We start from the raw sequence: 21,178 nt of genomic DNA on the forward strand, positions 1-21,178 counted from the left end.
AGGCAGAGGCAGGCAGAGCTTTGAGCCTGAGGCCAGCCTGGTGTACCGATTGAGTTCCAGGATAGGCAGAACTGTTACACAGAGAAACCATGTTTCAAACCGACTCCCCCCTCCAAAAAAAAAAAAAAAAAAAAAAAAAAAAAAAAAAAAAAAAAAAAAAAAAGAAAAGGAAAAGGAAAATAAAAGTGCCCGAGCAACAGTTTACCAAAGGATGAGAGGATAGCGGAGCCCTACAGGTGGATGTCAAGCATCAAGCGTGTCCTGGAGGTGGGCAGGGATAATTCCTGAGCATAGACTGCAGACAGTTCCCCTCAAACAGTGCACTCTAGGGGGTGGAGACTTTGCCTAGCCTGGGGCCCCTTTGGCAGCCAGGTGTGGCTGATGGGGAGGCTGTGGCCACAGGGCCATCAGAGCTGGGAAGCCAGCTCTGGGACAGCCTTGGCAGCAGCTGTCCTCCAGGGAGAGGTGGGGTGGCTCGTGGGAAAGGGCTGTGGACCATGGAGGGTGGAGATGTGTCCTTCATCCATGCCACTGTACCCAGCATGATATATTGGTCCTTGCTAACAGTTTCAAAGCATCTCCTAAGCCACCTAAGACCAACTGGCACCTACTTGGAATGGGGGGGACGGGCTTTCAGAGATCTCCCTTACCCCCTTGAGAAAGGTTTCACAGTGTCATGTTAACCCTGGACGTAGGGCAAATTTGGGAAGGGCATCTAGAAAAGTTAACCAGCAGTTAAAGAAGGTAAAGGACCCTGCATGGGTGGTGTCTGAGGGTCACTATTGCTGGGACGGAACACCAAAAGTAATGTGGGGAAGAAAGGGTTTATTTGACTTACATACCCTGAATCACAATCCGCTGAGGGATGCCAAGACAGGAACTCAAACTTGGTTGGAACCTGGAGGCAGGAGCTGATGCAGAGACCATGGGGGGGGGGGGCTGCTTACTGGCTTGCTCATCATGGCTTGCTCAGTCTGCTTTCTTACAGAACCCAGGACCACCAGCCCAGGGATGGTCCCACCCACCATGAGCAAAACCCTCCCCCATCAATCACTAATTAAGAAAATGCCCTTTCCATGGGTTGCTCAAATTGTTAATTGGAGTCTGTCTTGTAGGTCTCTAGACATTTTTTTAGGTTCAGTTTTCTCTTCAAACCAATAATGGCTCCATCTTTTATGTTCTCTCTCTCTTTTCTGTCTTCTATTCCTACCCTGACTCAATCTCCCTAGTCACAAGTGCTTTCCTCTCCTCCCCCTCTCTTTCTCCTACTTCTCTCTCCATTCACTGCCCCCCCACTTCCCCTGAGCTCTGGGGGACTTATCCCTTCCCAGTTCTGTGAGGGACTTTATATGAATCTCTTAGAATACACCTTGTATCCTAGTTCCTCTGGTGGTGTGAATTATAGGCTGGTGATCCTTTGCTCTAGGTCTAAAATCCATGTATGAGTGAGTACATACCATGTTCCTCTTTTTGTGACTGGGTTACCTCATTCAGGATGGTTTCTTCAAGTGCCATCCACTTGCCTACGAATTTCAAGATTCCATTATTTTTTTCTGCAGAGTAGTATTCCATTGTATAGATGTGCCACATCTTCTTTATCCATTCTTCAGGTGAGGGGCATCTAGGTTGCTTCCAGGTTCTTGCTATTACAAATAATGCTGCTATGAACATAATTAAGCACATGTCTTTGTTGCATGGATGTGGATTATTTGGGTATATGCCTAAGAGGGGGATTGCCGGGTCCTGTGGAAAGGCTACCATAAATGCTCTTCCCTGATAGTGAAATCAACAACTAACCTATTCACCATCATGGAGCCCTTATCTAGTACCTGTTGGAAGCAGAAGCAAACACCCATAATTAAACACTGAGTTGAACTAAAACCAAGATGCAAAGAGAGAGAGGACAAGACCAGGTTGCAGAAACACATAAAGACAGCTGACCTGAACAAGGAGGAGCTAACGGGCCCCCAGACTGATAGCTGGGAAGCCAGCATGGGACTGACTCAGGCCCCCCTGAATATGAGTCTCAGCCAGAAAGATTGAGCAGTCTAAGGGACCTCAGACAGTGGAACCAGGATACATCCTCCAAGGAAGGATACTCCCTTAACCTAGAGACAGGAGAGAAGTCCTAGTCCCTACTTCAAATGACTTGACAGATTTACATGACCCCACCTGGATAGCATAGCCCTACATGTAGAATGGGGGTGGGGGGATGGGAGGGGAGGGTGGTCAGGGTGCATGTGAGGGGGGAGAGAGGGTAAGAGGGAAGGACGGAGGGAGAGAGGGGGAACTGGTGTGGGCATGTAAAATAATAATAAAAAAATAATAATTAAAGAAAGAAAGAAAATGCCCTACAGGCTTGCCCACAGCCAGATACTATGGAGGCATTTACTCAAGTGAGGTTCCCTCCTCTCAGATGATTCTAGCTTGTGTCAGACTGACATAGGACTAGCCAGTACTGGTTGAAAAGGGAATTCGCAGAAGCAACAAGGTTACTAAATAATATCCCAATGATGGGAATGGGATACCGCCCTATAAACTGAGGCCCCCTGCTGTTGGTGGCATGCTAGAAATAGAGGGTAAGACCCTGGCTACAGGGCATAGGGAACCCTAACCCTAACCCTGTTCCTGGAGGTACTGCAATACCAGGTCAACTGCCCTGTAAGCTTCCTTCATGACTGTTGCGTTTTACAGTGCCAAAGGCCCTGCGCATTCTCTTAATTCTTACCAACAGTCCTACTCAGTTATAGTCCTGTGTTCTCTATTACTCACCCTCCAGGGAAAATAAGCCCACTGGTGCAATTGTGGCATAACTGTGCCGGATGAAGCTAAGTGCTTTCTTATGGGAGGGAATTAAGCTTTGGTACTGTTAGCCAGGCACAGATCTGTGGCTGGAGTTTTCAGCCTTCTCAGAAGAAAAGACATCCCCCTTCCCCTAAAGGCTATTGCAGTCATAATAGATCAAGCTTTGCAAGGAATTGCTGATGTGGCACAGCGGCCCAGGCTCAGTGGTACCCGGCAAGGGGGGCGGTTCACACATCCATATCATCACACAGTACGGCAGAAAGAGTCTAAGCGTCAGAGGAAGGCATGGAGTGTTAATATAAGAGGGGGGTCTCCTAAGACTAGAAGTTCATGAAACTTACAAGACCCAGGAGTCAAAGGAAGTTCTGTGTCACAAGCCTCTAGACTGTCCTGTGAGCCTTTAGTAACCGCTGCAGGAAAGGGGAATGTTCTACAGAGACGCCCGCTCAGTAGGCAGGAAGATCAGGGATGTGGCCTTCACCAGTCGTCCAGGGGGACTGGGGGCCATCTGGTGACACAGCTTGCTTCAAGTCGTTTGTACAGTCAACTATAAGCCTGTAACTCACTCCTGCTCCTTGGCTCCCCAAAAAGCCACAGGCAGGACACAACCTTTTCTTCCATTTTCTGACAAATGATGGACCTCCTTTGTTTGAGACAGGGTCTGACTGTGTATCCCTGGCTGGCCTGGCACTCACTGTGTAGCTTTGAACACTACGCTGGACTTGAACTCAGAGATACGCCTACTTTTTTTTTTTAAACTTTTGCTTCTTGAGTGCTTGAATTAGAGGTGTGTGTTATCACACGCACAGCTGAATTTACTTTCTTTTTCTTTTTTGAAACAGGGTTCCTCTGTGTAGCCCCATCCGTCTTGGAACTCGCTCTGTAGACCAGGCTGGCCTTGAACTCAAGGAGATCCACCTGCCTATGCCTCCCACGTGCTGAGAGAGATTAAAGGCGTGCACCGCCACCGCCACCGCCACCCAGCTTGGATTTACTTTCTTACAGCTGCCTCTCCAGAAGCAAGCCCTTTTCCCACGTGTACTTCTGTCTCCTTCTAGGGAGAGGGTGTCCTCTGTCCGTAAGCCCCAAGCTGTCAGAAAACTCATGGTTTCCATGTCTCTACCTCCCAAATGCTGGCTTTCATGGTTTCTGGCTTCCATCCCTACTTCCTCGAGTCCTGTTCCTTCCTCAATCTACACTGATTTATCCCCCCAAAAGGCTGAAGTTTACCAAATGGAAACAGGTGTTTCTCAACTCTGGTCATGCCTTACCTGGCCGTGTTCGTCACTCCTCCCTGTTAAAACTCTACCTCCCAAGTTTCGGCAACCTGGCTTTCTCCCCTCTGCCCATCCCTTCTGAATCTTTCACTAACCTCTTTATTTTATTTTTTAGATCTATCTTCACTATTTTTTAATTGTGTGTGCACATGCGTGAACATGAGCGTGTGGGTACCTACAGAAGCCAGAGGCATCAGATCTTTCTGAGGCTTGATTTGGGTGCTGGGAACCGAACTTGTGTCCTCTGGATGAGCAGTACATGTTCTTAACCACCGATTAGCTATGCAGTCTCACTAGCCGGTTTTTTGTTTGTTTTAGCCTAGACTGGTCTTGAGGTTGAGAGCTGCCTGCCCCAGGCTCAAAAGCGCTGGGATCACAAGTGTTCTATACCATTCCTAGCCACACCAGCCTCTTTTTATTTCATGTGCTTGAATGTTTAGCCTGCATGTATGTATGCGTGCCACACGTGTGTCTGGTGCCTGAAGAACTCAGAAAAGGACATCAGATGCTGAGGGGAGCAGACGAGGTCCAGGCACAACCATGCCAAGGACTCCAATACCTCAGGCTCCTTGAAATGGCAAAGCCTTGCCTGGGTGAGGCTCAAAAGCATGAGAGAGCCTTCCTTTGTTTGGTCTAAGTACAAACGTTTACAACTTACCGACCAAGGTGTGCAAAAACTAGCAGCTGCAGCTTCCTCCTCCTGGGACTGGCTGACCCCTGCCCTTTCCTTCCGCTGCACATAGTATTTCGGAGCTGTCTCCATCACAGCGTACCTGATCCTAGCTTCCTTTGCGTTCCTGTTATTAGAGTTCAGGTGCCTGTACTGCCCAGTAAGAGCACCACCTGTGCACATTCACGATGTTTCCTTTCAAAAGGGCCCTGCCGCCTCCGTCCTCCCTCCCTCCCTCCCTCCCTCCCTCCCCCCCCCTCTCTCTCTCTCTCTCTCTCTCTCTCTCTCTCTCTCTCTCTCACACACACACACACACACACACACACACACACATCTCTCCCACTGCTCCTGTCTGCAGAAGTAGGTCAGCTGGTTTCCCCTCCCCCTCCCCCTTTTATGATCCTTTCCCCCTAACCAGAAACCCTCCGCTTGAACCCTGTGGTGTCACATGGCGTCTTTCTTTCCTGTGCCGCTTTTTTGAAAATTATAACACCTGTTCTGCGTTGTCTGTCATTTTTTCATTCCCAGGTTTCCAGGGCCAAGCTGTTCAGGACGAGGCAGGAGTCCCTGTCAACCGGGGTTACAGATGGCTGCGAGCCCGCTGTGTGGATGCCAGGAACTGAACCTGGGTCCTCGGGAAGAGCAGTCAGTGCTCTCAACTGCCAAGCCATCTCTCCAGCCCCATTTTAACTTAACAGTCACATGTATTGTGTATGTGTCCATGCGCGTGTGGGTAGACACACGCCTGTGGAGGTCAGAAGGCACCTGTGGAAGTTGGTTCTTTCATCATGGGGGTTTTGGCTGGAGAACGTGGGTAGCCAGGCTCGGTGGCAAGGGCCTCTACCCACAGAAGCACCTCACCACTCTTCATCGGCCTCCTAAATGATGCTTGTCCCCGTGTTCTGCTCTAGGATCCAGGCATTACGCTGGCGGCCCTGAGGCAGTGCCCTGGTCGGCCCAGGTGCAGAGGACCCCGCCCACTTATGACCTCTTCCGCTTTCCACTCTTTCCTCTTTCCCCCAGGTTCCCCGGGGGCAGCGACTTTTCCTGTCCCCCTCTTCTGCTCTCTGTCTCTGTGTCTCTTTCCTTCTCCCTCCCCTTCCCTTTCTAATAAAGCTCTGTCTGCCTGGCGTGTTTGTCCCCCGCCTCAGTCACCCTCACCTGCCATGGAATCCTCCATGGTCCCGCACCCAAGGTCCCCACGAGCTTTATCCTAACACCGAGAACCGAGGAACGTCCATCGTGACCACAGATTCCACAATAATCCTCAAGCCTGTACCCCAGTCCAGATTACTCCGCGACACTTTGGGCCCCTATGGCCAGTCGCAATCTTTTTTCCCACAACCTCTGTCAGTGTAGCCACAGCCTGGGACTCTCCTTCCCTCAACTCTCACACTCCCACTGAATTTTCCCGATTGACCTTGAGCTATGTTTATTTTATTCCTGTGTCTCTTTATTCACTGTGGAGCTGGGGACTGAACCCGGGTCTTGCACATGCTAGGCAAACCCTGTAGCACTGAGCAACACTTCCGGCCCCAACTTGTGCATCTGCAGATGCCATTCCCTCCTCGCTGTTTTAGTCCACCATCAATACACGGATTTTTGCAACATTCATTGTCCACCGGAAGGTCCACGTCACCCTAATATACACACTAACAGTGCAAAGGGTCTTCACTGCCCACCTCCCGTCTCTAACCTTGCGTCTGCACCTGTCATGGAGTCACCCCACAAACTACATTGTTTTTGGTCGTCATCTTTGTGTTCTGTTCTCTGCCTGGGAAGCTGTTTTGTTTTTCGAGACAGGGTTTCTCTGTGTAACAGTTCTGGCTGTCCTGGAACTCACTGTATACACCAGGTTGGCCTTGAACTCACTGATATCTGAGTGCTGGGATTAAAAGTGTGGGCTACCATCCAGCTGGAGCTTTGCTTTCTATGCCTAGATCCTCTTGGAAGGTTCCTGGCCAATTACATGTCCCTTCCTTGTGATTAGTACTGCCCAGCATAGTTTTATCACCGTCCCTAGCTTTTAACACTTAAACACTGCAACCTTTTCCTGGCTAGTCCGTGAATTTAAAGTTTTCGTTCCTGTAGGGTGGACTTTTCCTCTGCTTCAATCAGAGCATCGGCCTGAAGAACAGTAGTGGGTTCTCAAGTTAAGTTCTCAGTAAATACTTTTCCAAGAGACGAATTAATGAACAAATGAAGACACTTCAGATTTCCAGGAAACGAAGAAATGACTCAGCGGTTAAGAGCACTGGCTGTTCCTCCAGAGGGCCAGGTTCAATTCCCGGCGCCCACACGGTGGCCCCCAATCATCCACAACTCCAGTTCTAGGGGATCCGATGCCCTCCTCTGGCCTTAGGAGCACTGAACCTACATCGCGCCAGCCGAACACTTACATATATAAAACGACTTTAAAATACATATTCAGATTCGCCATGCCCATTCTTTTGCAACCCCAACTTCATGGAGGATCGACCCACACCTCCGTGATACCCACCCTTCGTATGAGGATGAGACAGGGGGACAGCAAGTTTGGAGCCAACGTGCACAAGGCAGAGGAGACCCCCCCTCCCCGTCTCACAAAGAGAGCGCTGTCCCAGGACAGAACCGGAAAGGGAAGGAGCGGCGCCCCGCACAGCGCACAGCGCCGGGGAGGGCCCGCGACACCCCGCATCTCAGGTGACTGACAGCCCAGCGCGGGCCGGGGGGCGGAGCCCCAGCGCCGCCGGCCCCGCCCCGCCCCGCCGGCCCCGCCCCGCCCCGCCGGCCCCGCCCCGCGCGCGCGCCCGCGGGCCAGCCTCCGGTCACGTGACGCCGGCGCAGGTGAGCAGCGCTTCCGGGTCGGGCTCGGGAGTCGCGGCCGGCTCCCGCTCCCACTCGCTCGGGTGCGCGGGAGACTATGGCGTCCTCCTCCGTCCCTCCCGCCACCGCGCCCGCGGCAGCCGGAGGCCCCGGCCCGGGGTTCGGCTTCGCCTCCAAAACCAAGAAGAAGCATTTCGTGCAGCAGAAAGTGAAGGTGTTCCGGGCCGCCGACCCGCTGGTGGGCGTGTTCCTGTGGGGTGTCGCCCACTCGGTAAGAGCGGGCCCCGGCTCCAGCGCCCCGAGCTCCGCGCGCCGCGGCCCCGGCCCGGCCCCGGCGGACTCTTGTGCTCCCTCTGTCCTTTACTAGAGTCCCCTCGTCTCCACCTGAAATCCAGCTCCGTCCTTTGCACTCCTTCCTGCCGGGTCCACCCTCCGGCTCCAGGCACTGGCCAGAATCCGGCTCCAGCCTGAGGGACACCAAGGGGAGTGGCTCGAAAGGGGTGTTGGTGAGGTCCGGCGGCCAGCCACAGTGCGGGGAGCGTTCGAGCCTCGGGTTGTGTCTGGGGAATAGGTCCAGGCTTTTTTGGATCTTCTGACCCTGCTTGTCTCCCCCAGATGCAGCATTTCAGGGAAGCTACCCAACTCTGACCCTAGGGGACCGAATGCGTTTGGTCTTTGGAGTGATGGTGTTTGGTGTAAATGGAGAAAATTGTAACCGAGGAAAAGGCTGATGAGCAGTGGTCCCAGGGACCTTATTTGTGATCTTTAGAAGCCGGAAAAGGGCTCCGAAGGAGGAGGCCCATGAGCCCAGTATACCTCCTTTCCTGAGGGTATCTTGGAGGAGCTGGGTTCTCCTTCAGGTCGGGAGTAGGAGGGTTGCGGTGATCGTCAGCTTGATGGGGACTATTTTGGTTATCGACTTTTTTGAGTGTTAGTCCTGCTGTGGTTGTGGAGGTGTAAGGGGGCGAAGAAGAATGTAGCGCTTTTAATTTGGAACATCACTGGTGATCGGTTAGCTAGCTCGCTTTTGCGTTTGTTGTGGTCTCTTTAGTATTGCATTTGAGGCACCTGTCGTGGAGGTAGGTAGGATGCTTCACTAGAGATACCTTCCAGGGGAGGGTTTTCCTTGGGTAAGATTTGGCGGAGTTACCTATAAGACCCACCTCAAGCTCTTTAGGTAAAACAGTTTAGCTTCAACGCCCCACTTCTCAGCCAGCACACATGGACCTCAAGTGTGTAGAACGGAGAAATTCCTTGAACATATGCCTTGGTGATGATTCAGCCTGCTTAGCAGGTGGCGAGGAGGAGCCAGGAAGAGCTACTGCTGACTTTAGGCTGGGAATCTCAAGTGTCCTTTCTTTTCTTTCTGGGGGAATATGTTCCATCCTCCCTTCTCCTGAGGACAAGAGCAGTTGTATGCACCTCGGCATGCTGGATTTAGGTTAGACCGTGGCCTTTGTTTAATAATAATGATCAGACGAGGCATCCATCTAATAAATAGTTGGGGAGCACTGCGTGTTAGACACTGTGCTAAGAGGGTGCTAGAGTGGGCCCTTACCCTTGGAGAGCTCAAAGCTAGGGGGAGGGACTTAATATAAGCTGGGGATTAGTGTCGCATGGCAGATGCACTATTAGAGGCAGGGGGTGCATAGCAACACCAGGAAGAAGGAATGAATAGATTTGCACCCTGAATTAGTGGGCTGCAGGTCTTGGGGACCATGGAGAGGGTATAGTGCCCAGGTCCCTCCTGTTGTTGGTTGACTTGCACTGAGGGAACAGATTATATGAGGAGGTGTTAGTTTCCTCAGAAATCAGCTGTTCTTCCTTGACTTTCCGCCCAGATCTGGGTCAGAGTGATCTGGAATTGTCCTCTTTGTAAGGAGTTACTCGGGGTATATGGACATTTCATTCCCTTTTTGACTCCCCCAGAGTCCCATTAACTCTCTGAACTTCAAAAATGCCATTTCTTTCCCCTAACGAAGCATGTAACTGTCTTGGGTTTTTTTGGCTTGTTTGCTTTTTTTTCTTCCTAATTTTTCTTTCTGGATTCCTCACAGCTTTAAAAATAGCCCCAGTTGCTTGCAGGGCTTGCCAGATATAAAGAGGCTGTTGTGGGCATGCGACTCCATGGGTGGGAGTGTGAGGAGCCGTGTGAGGGTGGCTGACACTGGCTCTTGGGCAGCAGAAGGAGCGGGTGCGTGTCTCTCTCCTTGCCCACAGCGACGTTAGGACATGCGGGCGGAGTTGCTCTTTGTGGGCTCCGGCCTGTATTCAGTGCCTCACAGCCTACCTCCCTGTGCCTTGGTTCCTCAGATCAATGAGCTTAGCCAGGTGCCGCCTCCAGTGATGCTCCTGCCAGATGACTTTAAGGCTAGCTCCAAGATCAAGGTCAACAATCACCTCTTCCACAGGTAAGCGGTCTTCACCCTTCTCAGGGAAATCTAGAAAAGGAGCTGCAAGGCATGGTGGAGGAAGGCTTAATGGGATGGTGTGGGTAAGGAATTCAGGGTCCTCAACTGACTCTCACAGGATGTCCTCTGACCTCCAAATGAGCTTTTTGTGGCACCCACATACCCACACTCACACAAACTAAACATTTAAAGAAACAAAAATAAACAGGGCCCAGACCTGGTGGAGCATACCTTTTAATCTCAGCACTCAGGAGAAAGAGGCAGGGGGATCTCTGTGAGTCCAGCCAGGGCAACACAGTGAGACCCTCTCAAGAGAAAGAGAGAGGACAACGAAAGTTTTAAAATGTTAAATGAGTTGAAGGTTTTAGGTTTAGAAGTCAATTTACAAGTTTTATGGTCTCATATCTGTTCTGAAGCAAAAATTGAGATTTTTGAAAAAACATAACACAATATCTAAGGGCTAACAGATGCCTTGGCAGGTAAGGGCTCATGTTACCAAGCCAGACAACTTGAATTCAGTCTCTCGGACGCACATGGTGGGAGGAGACAACCTGTTCCTGGAAGTTGTCTTCTGACCCCCATGCACATGCCTTGGTGTGTGCTCTCCCTCTCTCCCTCTCCCTCCCTCCTTCCCTCCCTCCCTCCCTCTCTCTCTTGCTTTCTCTCTCTTACACATACAGAATAAATAAATAGCTGCAGGAGGCACATTTTCCCAGCACTGGGAAGCAGAGGCAGGCAGATCTCAGTGAGTTCCAGGCCAGCCTGGTCTACATTCTGGCTGCAGGATCACCAGGGCTGCTTAGAGTGAGTTTGTCTGAGAAATAACCAATAGGTAAATTAATTAATTTTAAATCTTTAACATGTAAACATTTCAAGAGTTGCCTTCATTCTTCTATATACAGCCTGTTATCTTCTGGTCTGTTTCATCAAATAAATACACTAGGATTCAGGTACCTCTATCATTACCTTCTGGTGGGGATTCCTGAAGAAAAAAATTGTGGCCTCTAATCCCCTTTAGTACAAGATGATGCCATTTAAACTATCAGTAAATACTGCCAATTTTAGGATATTTCTACTGAGCTTGAGATTTAAGAAATGCCGCTGTTTAGATGCACGCTAAGCCCCTGCTTTACTTAAACCATTTCCAGCCATGTGACCTGACTTAGGCAGGTCACTGGGTCACTCTGAGCCAGCCTACTTTTCTCTAAAGTGGTAACGGTAAGTCTTTTAAAGTACTTCCGAGGAGCCAGCGAGAGGATGAGGCAGGAGCATTAGGATTCAAGGCCAGCCTTTGCTGCCGAGCTGAAAAACAAAAAAAAATCCACTAAAACAACAAATAATGGGGGGATGGGAAGACAGCTCACGGCAGAGAGCGCATGTGCAGCGGGCACTGAGGCTGCAGGCACTGAGGCGGGGACCCACAGCCCCCTCACGGGACCCACAGCCCCCTCACGGGACCCACAGCCCCCTCACGGGACCCACAGCCCCCTCACGGGACCCACAGCCCCCTCAGGAAAATGCTGGCCTGGCTGTGTTGCTGTCTGCCCAGCACTGGAGAAGGCAGAGGGAAATGGGTGCTGGGAACTTGCCGGCCAGACAGCCTACAGGAAATGGTATCTAGCCGGGTGATGGTGGCCCTCGCCTCTAATCCCAGCACTAGGGAGGCAGAGGCAGGCACATCTCTGTGAGTTTGAGGTCTACAGAGCGAGTTCCAGGACAGCCAGGGCCCTTACACAGGGAAACCCTGTCTCAACTCTGCCCCCGCCCCCCCCACACACACACACACAAAAGATGTTGGGCTTTGGGTTCAGTTTCAAATCGATAAGGTGGGGGAGGGGCAATAGAGGAAGACACTGGACTCCACCCTCTGGCCTCCATACACGCACACACATGAGCACACACTCCACCCCAATAAAGGCAACAACTAACTAAATACTTGTCAGGGTTTTGTGAGAATTATACCAGGCAATAGTGTGATGATTAAAAACCTGTGTTTCAGAGAAAATCTTCCCAGTCATTTCAAGTTCAAGGAATACTGTCCCCAGGTCTTCAGGAACCTCCGAGATCGATTCGGCATTGACGACCAGGATTACTTGGTGAGAGGCTGTTGTGGAGTGAGGGTAGTCCCTGGCAGCTAGAAGGCCTGTTGGACAGTTACATTCAGAAAACCGAGAGCTTTGGTTAATGCTGTGTGTGTGTGTGTGTGTGTGTGTGTGTGTGCGTGCGCGTGTGCGCGCGCGCATTCGTGGGCATATGTATGTATGTGCGTGTGCATGTGTGTATGTGCATGCGTGATCAATGTCATCTTTGAAAATGTAATGAGACTAATCAAGCTATTCTGGGGGAGGCAGGAGATATATAATACACACACACACACATGCGCGCGCGCTTAGAGTTTTACATTCTGTTTCATTCAGTCGTGTGGTTATCACATTAGGACCCCCTCTTGAATCTCTGACCCCAGGATTTACTCATTGTGGCTGTGGGTGACTTTAGTGAATGTGCGTGTGTGGGGATTAGAGGAAACCTTTCTTGAATTGATTTTCTTCTTCCACGGTGTGGGGCCCAGGGATTTAACTCAGGCCATCGAGTCACACACCTTTCCCACCAAGGCATCTCAACAGCCTCTATCACAGAGTTCCACTCACTTTGGAAGCAGTTGTTTGGCCATTGTCGTCCTATCGTCATGTGGCACGGGAAGTCCATGTGCTCATGCACGCACCTTCTTTGTCTCCAGGTGTCCCTTACTCGAAGTCCCCCAAGCGAAACTGAAGGCAGCGATGGTCGGTTTCTCATCTCCTATGATCGCACTCTTGTTATCAAAGAGGTGTCCAGTGAGGACATCGCTGACATGCATAGCAACCTCTCCAACTACCACCAGGTCAGGCCTCTCCAGCCCGTGTGTCCTCCACCCTACCCGTGTGAGCGCACAGACCGAGGTCTCCTGTTCTTTCTCTCCGTTATCCATCCCTGTCTCTCCCCCAGAAGCACAAAGGGGCTCCGCATGCCTATTGTGTTTGATTTAGTAGGAAAATGTCATTCGACTCTTCCCATTCGGCACCCAACCCTGAAAACCAGTTTGGCCTCCTTCCTTCCACCTCCTGGGTTCCAGGGCCCAAACTCATGTAGTCATGCTTGTTGGAAGTGCTTGTACCCACTGAGCTACCTCACCAGCCCCAGGGGTTGACTTTCTTTCCCAGTTTATTATTATGTTCATGTCTGTTTTACCTGCATGCATGTTGAGGCACAGTGTATGTACCTGGTGCCCTCAAGAGACCGGAAGAGGGTCTCAGATACCCTGGGAATGTAGTGTTAGGCAGTTGTGTGCTGCCACACAAGTTTTGGGAATTAAACCAGGCCCTCTGCAAGAGCAGCCAAAGTGCTTAACTGTTGAAGCATTGCCCTAGTACCTGGTATTTTTTAATAAAATTTTTATTTTAAGCTGGGTGTGGCGGCGGAGGCAGAGGCAGAGGCAGTTGGATCTGTGAGTTTGAAGCCAGCCTGTTCTACAGAGTGAGTTCCAAGACAGCCAGGGCTACAAGGAGAAACCCTTTCTCAATAAACCGAAATATATATGTATTTTACATTTGTTTATTTACGGGGGCACACACATGCTACACTGGGCATGTGGAGGTCAGATAGCTCCAGGGAGTTGGTTTTTTTCCCATTTGTCATCTGGAGATCCAGGGATTGACTTCAAGCAGGCAGGCGTAGACAAAAGCACTTGTAGCCACAGAGCCATGTTGCCAACCCCAGAGCTGGTTTTTGAGTGGTTAGAGTGGAGGTTACTCATTGGACAGGTGGCAGAGAGCATTCTAGGCAAATACACAGAACCATGAAAGTGTTAGGTGCTGGAGGTTGCAAGAATCCTAGTGTGGCTGGGATGTGTGATATTAGGAAAAGTAAGCTGGAGCCAAATTCGAAAAAGGCCTGTAAGTGACGGAGAAATCCAGGCTTTATCCTGAGGTAGCTTTCAGGGGACTGGTAAGCAGGCTGTTCAGAAGGAAGGGATGGACGTACGGTTCACACCTAGCACATGTGAGGGCCTGCCTTCTGTCCTCGGCACCATAATCAGAAGAGAGAAGAGACGTGCAGAAAGTCCCCGTGACAGCATGTAGGAACTAGTGGTGTGCGTGAGAGAGAGGAGAGAGCGCGGTGGACATGAAGGACCTGTGAGGACACCCAAGTCAAGGCAAGGGGGCCTCGAGCGCTGGGCACCGCTGTCCACAGCTGGGAAAACAGAGCAAGGTCCCTGGAAGAAGAGAGTGTGGATGTGAACACGTCTTCTGCAGTTCACCCCTCTCTTAGGTGTCCATGAGTGTCATTTTAAGGGTCTGCATCACTAAGTGCTCATTAAAGCCATCTTCTGCCACTTAAAAATCAGACACACACACAAAAATAAAACCTTTCGTAAAAACACAAATTTTAGCCAGGTGGTGGCGGCACATGCCTTTAGTCCCAGCACGCAGGAGGCAGAGGCAGGCGATCTTTGTGAGTTCAAGGCCAGCCTGGTCTACAGAGCAAGTTCCAGGACAGCCTGGGCTACACAGTGAAACCCTGTCTTAAAAACCGAGAAGGGGGGGGGATGGATAGATAGGTAGGTAGGTAGGAGGTAAGGAAGGAGGGAGGGAGGGGTATAGATAGGTAGATAGATGATAGATAGGTGATAGACAGACAGACAAGTAGAGTGCCCCAGGAGACTCAGTGTGGACTGGCAGTTTGGATTATTAATTCCCCGAGAGCATCCATGAAGGATGAGGGGCGGGGACACCAGAGGCTGGGTGAAAGGAGACACCGTTGGAAGGAAGGGTCAAGCGCAGTTGACACAATCCAGTGACTACATACCCCACTGGATTTGACAACTGAGGAGTTGGTTGAAATCAGATTTCAGTGATTTAGGACATTTCCATGAATGAGGGCTTATTTATTACTTTTATTTATTTTTTGGTAAAAATAATGTGTACAGGTGTTTTGCTTGCATGTATATCTATGCACCACGTGTGTGCCTGGTGCCCTTGGAGGCCAGAATAGTATATCAGATCACCAGGAACTGCAGTTGCAGGGACGGCAATCTGCCATGTAGGTGCTGGGAATTGAACCTGGGTCCTCTTGAAGAGCCATCTCTCCACTCCAAGTTTTTCAGGTCACCTTTACTTGACATCTGACGTGACTTAGAAACAAAATGATGATGGGCTAGAGATGTCTCAGTGGGGAAGAACTCTTCCTGTTCACCCAGAGGACCTGGGTTCCAGTAATGCCAAGTGGCTCACAGCCATCTGTAACTCTAGTTCCAAGTGATGCTCTGGCCTCCTGGGGCGTTCACACAGACACATAAATAAAAAGTAAGGCATATAGTGGTACCTGCCTTTAATCTCAGCATCTTTGAGTTCAAGGCAGAGCGAGTTTCAGGACAGCCAGGGGTATGCAGAAAAACCTTATTTAATAATAATAATGATGATAATAATAATAATAATAATAATAATAATAATACATCTTTATTTTAAAAAACAAAACAATCCAAATTAATTGTAGGTCTCCTTGTAGACATTTATACTACAGGACTCTAACCCATAAAGAAACAATCATTTCATTGATAAGTAACTAAATTTAATCCTGGTTCTGTGACTTTGTTTGTACAAAGCCTAAAATAAGAGTAACAATATGTACCTTCCTCATCTTGAAAAGTGGTAAAGGTAGCCAGGCAGAGTGGCTCATTCTTACAATCCTAACGTTTAGAAGCTAGAGTCAGATCGGGAATTGGAGGCCCACCCTAGCCCTGTGAGTCTCAGGGTCAAACAAAGGAGGACAAGGATGAAGTGAGAAAAGGTACTTTAAGACTGAGAGATTGGGAAGCTGGTGACCAAGAACAGTTCCAGGGACCTGCCTTCACTTGGCTTTGCATCCTCTGTGCTGGAGGTTCCTGCCGGACTCCAGAGTAGCTGTGCTTGGATTGCTGTTCCTGGGCTGTTTGTGTACCCTGTGTCCCTTTCCTTATTTCTTCCTCTCATTTTCTTCCCTAGTACATAGTGAAGTGTCATGGCAACACACTTCTGCCCCAGTTCCTGGGCATGTACCGAGTCAGTGTGGAAAATGAAGACAGTTACATGCTTGTCATGCGAAACATGTTTAGTCACCGTCTCCCTGTGCATAGGAAGTACGACCTCAAGGTAAGAGCAGGGACCTGGTGAGGCTTGGAAGGGCACTGGTGACTGCAGTTAAAGGAGAGACTGTTCTTCTTAGGAACTGGGCTTGGGCCTCTACCGGTCATTTCTTCTGACTTAGTGTTTGGTCTTCACAGGGCTCTCTAGTGTCCCGGGAAGCCAGTGATAAGGAAAAGGTAATGCTCCTTTTTGGTGATGCTGTGAGGGAATAGGGTAGGTCGGAGGGATTTGTATGGATAAAGCAGCAGCTCTCCATAATGGATACAGATGGCAGCTGCTCGTTCTTACCTTAAACTACTAGAAAGAAAAGGGGTTTAAAAAGACAAAACAAAACTACTGGTCTGGGGTAGCAGCAGGGCTGGCTGTTAGCATTATTGTTAGCACTGGTTATTCTGAGTTGAAGGTTTGGGGAGGTGGGGATGCCCAGGGTGAAGAGAAGAGCGCTTGTTTTCCATACCACATTCTGAGCTCTTGTATTCAAGTAGCTGCTTTCCCCGAGGGAGAAGAAAGAAAAGTCAGTATGGAGGGTGTTGACTGCAGTCCATAAGCAGATAGTGGTGGGTGTCATTTGAGATGCAACTGACAAGTCCAGGCCCAAAGCATCCACAAGACTGCTGCTCTGTTCAAAGCCTCTGGGGTAGAGAGAGCCCTGGGCGGAGGCAGGGCTGTCTGAGGCCTTGGGTAAGGGTGATTGTCCAGGTGCTCTTTTCCCAACCCTAGGTTAAGGAGCTGCCTACGCTTAAGGATATGGACTTCCTCAACAAGAACCAGAAAGTGTACATTGGTGACGAGGAGAAGAAAGTGTTTCTGGAGAAGCTGAAACGAGATGTGGAGGTAGTGATTGAGGTGCCCTGGGTGCCGTGTGTACTTGAAGAAGAAATGTCTGTTTTGTCTTTATTTAAGCAGTAGTGTTTGCTTTTTACCTTCCATTTGTGGTACAAGATTTTTCTTGCCTTCATTTTTGGGGTTTGCAGAGTAGAAGGTTGGGGGTCAAACAGAAGAAACTCCTAGGCCCGTTGGTGGGGTAAGGAGTGGAATGGGCGCTGACTAGGAGGGGCCAGGGTTGCTGTCAGACCCCTGGTAGTGCCTGACCTCAGCCTGTATGCCCCTTTCCCCAAGAGGGCCCAGAAACTCGAGGAAGGAGGCATATGGGTGGAAGCTGGAGCTGGGTGGGAGCCCGGGGGTCTCTGATTTGTCAGTGGGTCTCAGTTCCTAGTGCAGCTGAAGATCATGGACTACAGCCTTCTGCTGGGTATCCACGACATCATCCGGGGCTCTGAGCCGGAGGAAGAGGGGCCCGTGCGGGAGGACGAGTCAGAGTGGGACGGGGACTGTAACCTGGCCGGACCCCCTGCTCTGGTGGGCTCCTATGGCACCTCCCCTGAGGGCATTGGAGGCTACATTCATTCCCACCGGCCGCTGGGCCCAGGAGAGTTTGAGTCCTTCATCGACGTCTATGCCATCCGGAGTGCTGAGGGTAAGAGAGAGGCGGGAGACATTAAGGGCAATGGTAAGGGTGGTGGTGGACACCCTTGGGGACAAGAGACCAGGGTGGTGGAGTAGTTTGTCACAAACGGGGGAGGAATTGGGACTGTATGTACCCTGTCCTCATTGTTAGTGTCTCTCCCCAGGGGCCCCCCAGAAGGAGGTGTATTTCATGGGCCTCATTGACATCCTAACACAGTATGATGCCAAGAAGAAGGCAGCTCATGCAGCCAAAACTGTCAAGCACGGGGTGAGAGTCCCCAGTCCTTCCTTTCTTGGCCTGGCCCTCTTGGAAAGAGAGCAGCTGGGTGGCTGAGGGAAGGTGCTAGGTCTCCTCACGCATTGTCCCATGTCCCTTCTCACAGGCAGGAGCGGAGATCTCAACTGTCCACCCAGAGCAGTATGCTAAGCGATTCCTGGATTTCATTGCCAACATCTTTGCCTAAGAGCCTGCCTGGCTCCACGGTGACTGCTGCTCTACGTTGAAGGTGGTGGGTTCTGAGAGTCTTAGGGGAACTGGATTTTTCCACTACTTCTCTTCCTTGCTAAATTCAGGCTGCAGGCTCCTTCCAACCCAATCATTCCATCTTGGTGGATAGGCTTTTCCTGCCCGAGAAGCACGCTGTCCTTTCTCCCCGCGTCCGTTTTGCTGCCCGCTCTCCCCACTCCCAGGAAGCCCTCTTGCTTCATTAGAGTGCTGTTGTTGACTCCTAAGTGCCTTGATCTTTGAAAAATACCTTGTTTCTATGAAATAGGAGGAGCTGGGGGTAGGGGTTGTTTGCCGTCTTCGGGACCTGACAGGACAGTGGACGTGCCTCAAGCAGCCACCCCGATGCACTTTCCTGTGTGGGAGAGACTGAATGCCTGGGTCTCGCTGACGCCTGTGTACGCTGATGCCTGTGTAGGGCTCTTGTGGCGATGCTTTCTTCCTGCAGGCCCTGGGATGGAGGGTTCTCAGGAGACTGCAAGTGTGGGTCCTGCAAGTGTGGGTGCAGGCATTCACGCGTGGACAGTCAGCAGGCTGGCACCTCACAGGCAGGACCCAAGCGGACTTTTGTGACTATGCAGAGAATGGAGAAAGGTCCCTGTCAACCATTGACTACTATCCATTCTCTTCCCCCATTCCACCCCGCTTTGATCTGTAGCCATGAGTACTTCTGGATCAGGAACCCAGACACGGCCGGGCCAGAGCTGTCCGAGCCGAGCCTAGGGCCAGGTGTGAGGCCTCTGCTGCTGCACCTGCCCAGAGCCTTGCACCTTTGCTGGGGTGCACCCTTCCGCGAGGGGATAGAGCGGTGGAGCCTGGGAGGACAGGTCAGGGTACCAGGTTCAGTCCCTATGTGACATTCCTTTCTTCCTGTCCAGTAAATCCCAAGGTCCCTTTGTAGCCAAGGGAACAGCTCCATGTGACTCGGTTTCCATAATTTCAAGAGGACAGAGATCTTGAGTGTGGGAACCTCCCCATCCCCTGGACATAAGTACCCAGCACACATCCTCCCTCTTCGCAGACACTTTTTCTAGTTGGGTTTGTTATTCTGTTCCCTTCTGTCCCATCTCTCACTGCTAATGTGTCTCCCGGGGGACAGATGGCCGCCTTTGTCATCTTCCCACCCCCAGAGAGGAGTCAGAGCCATAACTCCATCACCCGGCCCCTTCCAAAGATAGTTGAGTTAGTGTGTGACACCCTCAGAATGTAGAGGAGCTTACACAGCAGCTAATGCCTGTAAAAACCCAGCACTCAAGGAGGCCGCAGCAGAGTCAGTGAGGGTCCAAGGCTCGCTTGAACAGCCTGTGCTACAGAGTAAGACATGGTCTCAGGAAAACTCAAAAAGAGGTATGGGCTTGAGCCCTGGAGATTATAACTCAGTCGGTAGAGTGCTTGCCTAGCATGTACAAAGCTCTGGGTTCCATCCCCAGCACCATGTAAACCAGGTGTGGTGGTGCACACCTATAATTTTAGCACTTGGGAAAGGAAGGCAGGGAGGATCAGGTATTCAGGGTCGCCCTCAGTTACATAGCAAGTTTGAGGCCAGCCAAGGATAGATGCTGGAGACTGTCTGGGAAAACAAGATTCTGCAATGAGATAGATTGTCTTGTCTCTGCCCAGAGCCTTTGGCATGGTTGCTGTTCTGTTCACCTTTAGGCCTCCACGCCCTGGGGATGGGGAGTGGGCAGTAAGGGCACAAAGCCGCTTTGCTGTGTGACTGGCCCGACCAGTCACTCTCATAAGAAGCCATGAGGTCCTGGGGAGAAGTCCCCTCTCACCTTTACACCAAAGGAAGCGGCAAAAGGCAGGCCCAGCAGGGGTGGGAGGGGCCTGCCTGCTGGGTCTCTCCCATCCCATAATCACCCTTTTCCCTCTTGATGCAATAAAGCCCCATGACACCAGCAGCCCCTCCTTAGAACTGGATTCTCCAGCCATGAGGTTGAGTATTATGGGCAGTATGGTCATCTTCATTTATTGCTTCTGTTTTCCATCATTTTTTTTATTAATAAAAAGCTGTGTTTACCTGTATTTACTCCTAATACACAGTAAAATAAATTATTCAGTCCAAATCATTCACAGAAATGATGTTTTTCTTTTCTTTGAATTCAAATGCTGAGGAATCTCGTGTTTACAGGGTGCAGAGATCAACTGGAGATTAGTCTTCAAGGTGTTGTTGGGCTCCAGAGTATGTGGGGGGTTTCTAAGATGGCTGTGCACTTAAGGTGTGGGAGTGGGAAACGTTCCTCAACTTGGTGGGAATTCAGCAGTGATGGTGGCCAGAGAGTGGTGGGTGGCTGATGCGACCCTCTTCCCCCAGTACTCTGGCTTCCAGCCTAACAGCTAGGGAAGGGACCCTCTGTTCACCCAGGCTTCCTGGGAAAGCTGTCTTAGAGGGCAGGAAGAGCCCAGCAGGGTCCTGGGAAAGTGAAGGAGTAACCGGCCCTCCAGTTCATGGGGGAGGGCATGGGAACGGGTGGGTGACATGCTTGCTGCTGCTGGGAGATTCAGTATATCTTGGCTGAGTTCTTGGCTTCTGGAAAAACCTGGCTTTATGTGGCCCCAGGGAAGCCACTTGCAGGAGGCGGAGACTGTTGTTGAGAAACAGGGCAGAGCTTGCTTTCTTTGGGAATTTTTAACTATTTGAGCCACGTACTCGACAGCAATGTCACCCGAGCCTTTTTACTATCCACTTTGCATTCTGCATCAACCTCAACCTGTGTCCCTATCTGTGGAAAGCCAGTCACCAGTCCCTATCTGGGGGGGGGGGGTCACCGGAGGTAACTTATAGCAGGAGGGAGGGAATGGAGGTAGTTTAGTCACAGGGTTTATTGTGTAGTTCCAGGGTCTTCCTTTTTACCAAAACTCTTCCCATCCAACATTTTCTTTCCTTTAAAGCTCTTACAGCCTAAGATTTCAAAAAGACTGCCCTCCCCTTCAAATCCATGCGCCCACCGCACTGCTCACCCAACCACTACCAGCTCCCAAAGGTGCCACGCAGCTGGCTGGGAAAGAAGGGGAGAGGGCTCCTCCGGGAGCGGGGAAGCCAAGAGAGCGGCGTTTCTGAGGGATTTCACCTC

The 21,178-nt window shown here is 50.8% G+C and overlaps 1 protein-coding gene across 2 annotated transcripts; it reads left to right on the plus strand.

Moving 5' to 3' along the window:
* The first annotated feature begins 7,608 nt into the window (after positions 1 to 7,608).
* On the plus strand, positions 7,609 to 20,173 carry Pip4k2c (phosphatidylinositol-5-phosphate 4-kinase type 2 gamma). 2 transcript variants are annotated; one of them, XM_051176129.1, is made up of 10 exons: positions 7,609 to 7,828; positions 9,871 to 9,968; positions 11,968 to 12,064; positions 12,706 to 12,849; positions 15,989 to 16,135; positions 16,267 to 16,305; positions 16,850 to 16,963; positions 17,339 to 17,606; positions 17,761 to 17,864; positions 17,980 to 20,173. In XM_051176129.1, exons 1-10 carry the CDS (start codon positions 7,655 to 7,657, stop codon positions 18,058 to 18,060), a joined length of 1,266 nt encoding a protein of 421 aa, XP_051032086.1. In that variant the 5' UTR covers positions 7,609 to 7,654; the 3' UTR covers positions 18,061 to 20,173. The 2 variants fall into 2 exon arrangements, with proteins under 2 accessions (XP_051032086.1, XP_051032087.1); XM_051176130.1 differs by lacking the exon at positions 7,609 to 7,828 and adding an exon at positions 7,951 to 8,063.
* Positions 20,174 to 21,178: the final 1,005 nt, after the last annotated feature.

The sequence above is a fragment of the Phodopus roborovskii genome, unplaced genomic scaffold (genome assembly GCF_943737965.1).
Source record: "Phodopus roborovskii unplaced genomic scaffold, PHOROB, whole genome shotgun sequence".
NCBI lineage: Eukaryota > Metazoa > Chordata > Mammalia > Rodentia > Cricetidae > Phodopus > Phodopus roborovskii.

Bases quoted from the DNA above. Each gene is read 5' to 3' on its own strand.
- Pip4k2c (XM_051176129.1), top strand. From the start codon at position 7,655: ATGGCGTCCTCCTCCGTCCCTCCCGCCACCGCGCCCGCGGCAGCCGGA. The intron at 12,850-15,988 runs GTCAGGCCTCTC...TTTCTTCCCTAG, and splicing joins ACCTCTCCAACTACCACCAG to TACATAGTGAAGTGTCATGG. The intron at 16,306-16,849 runs GTAATGCTCCTT...TCCCAACCCTAG, and splicing joins AAGCCAGTGATAAGGAAAAG to GTTAAGGAGCTGCCTACGCT.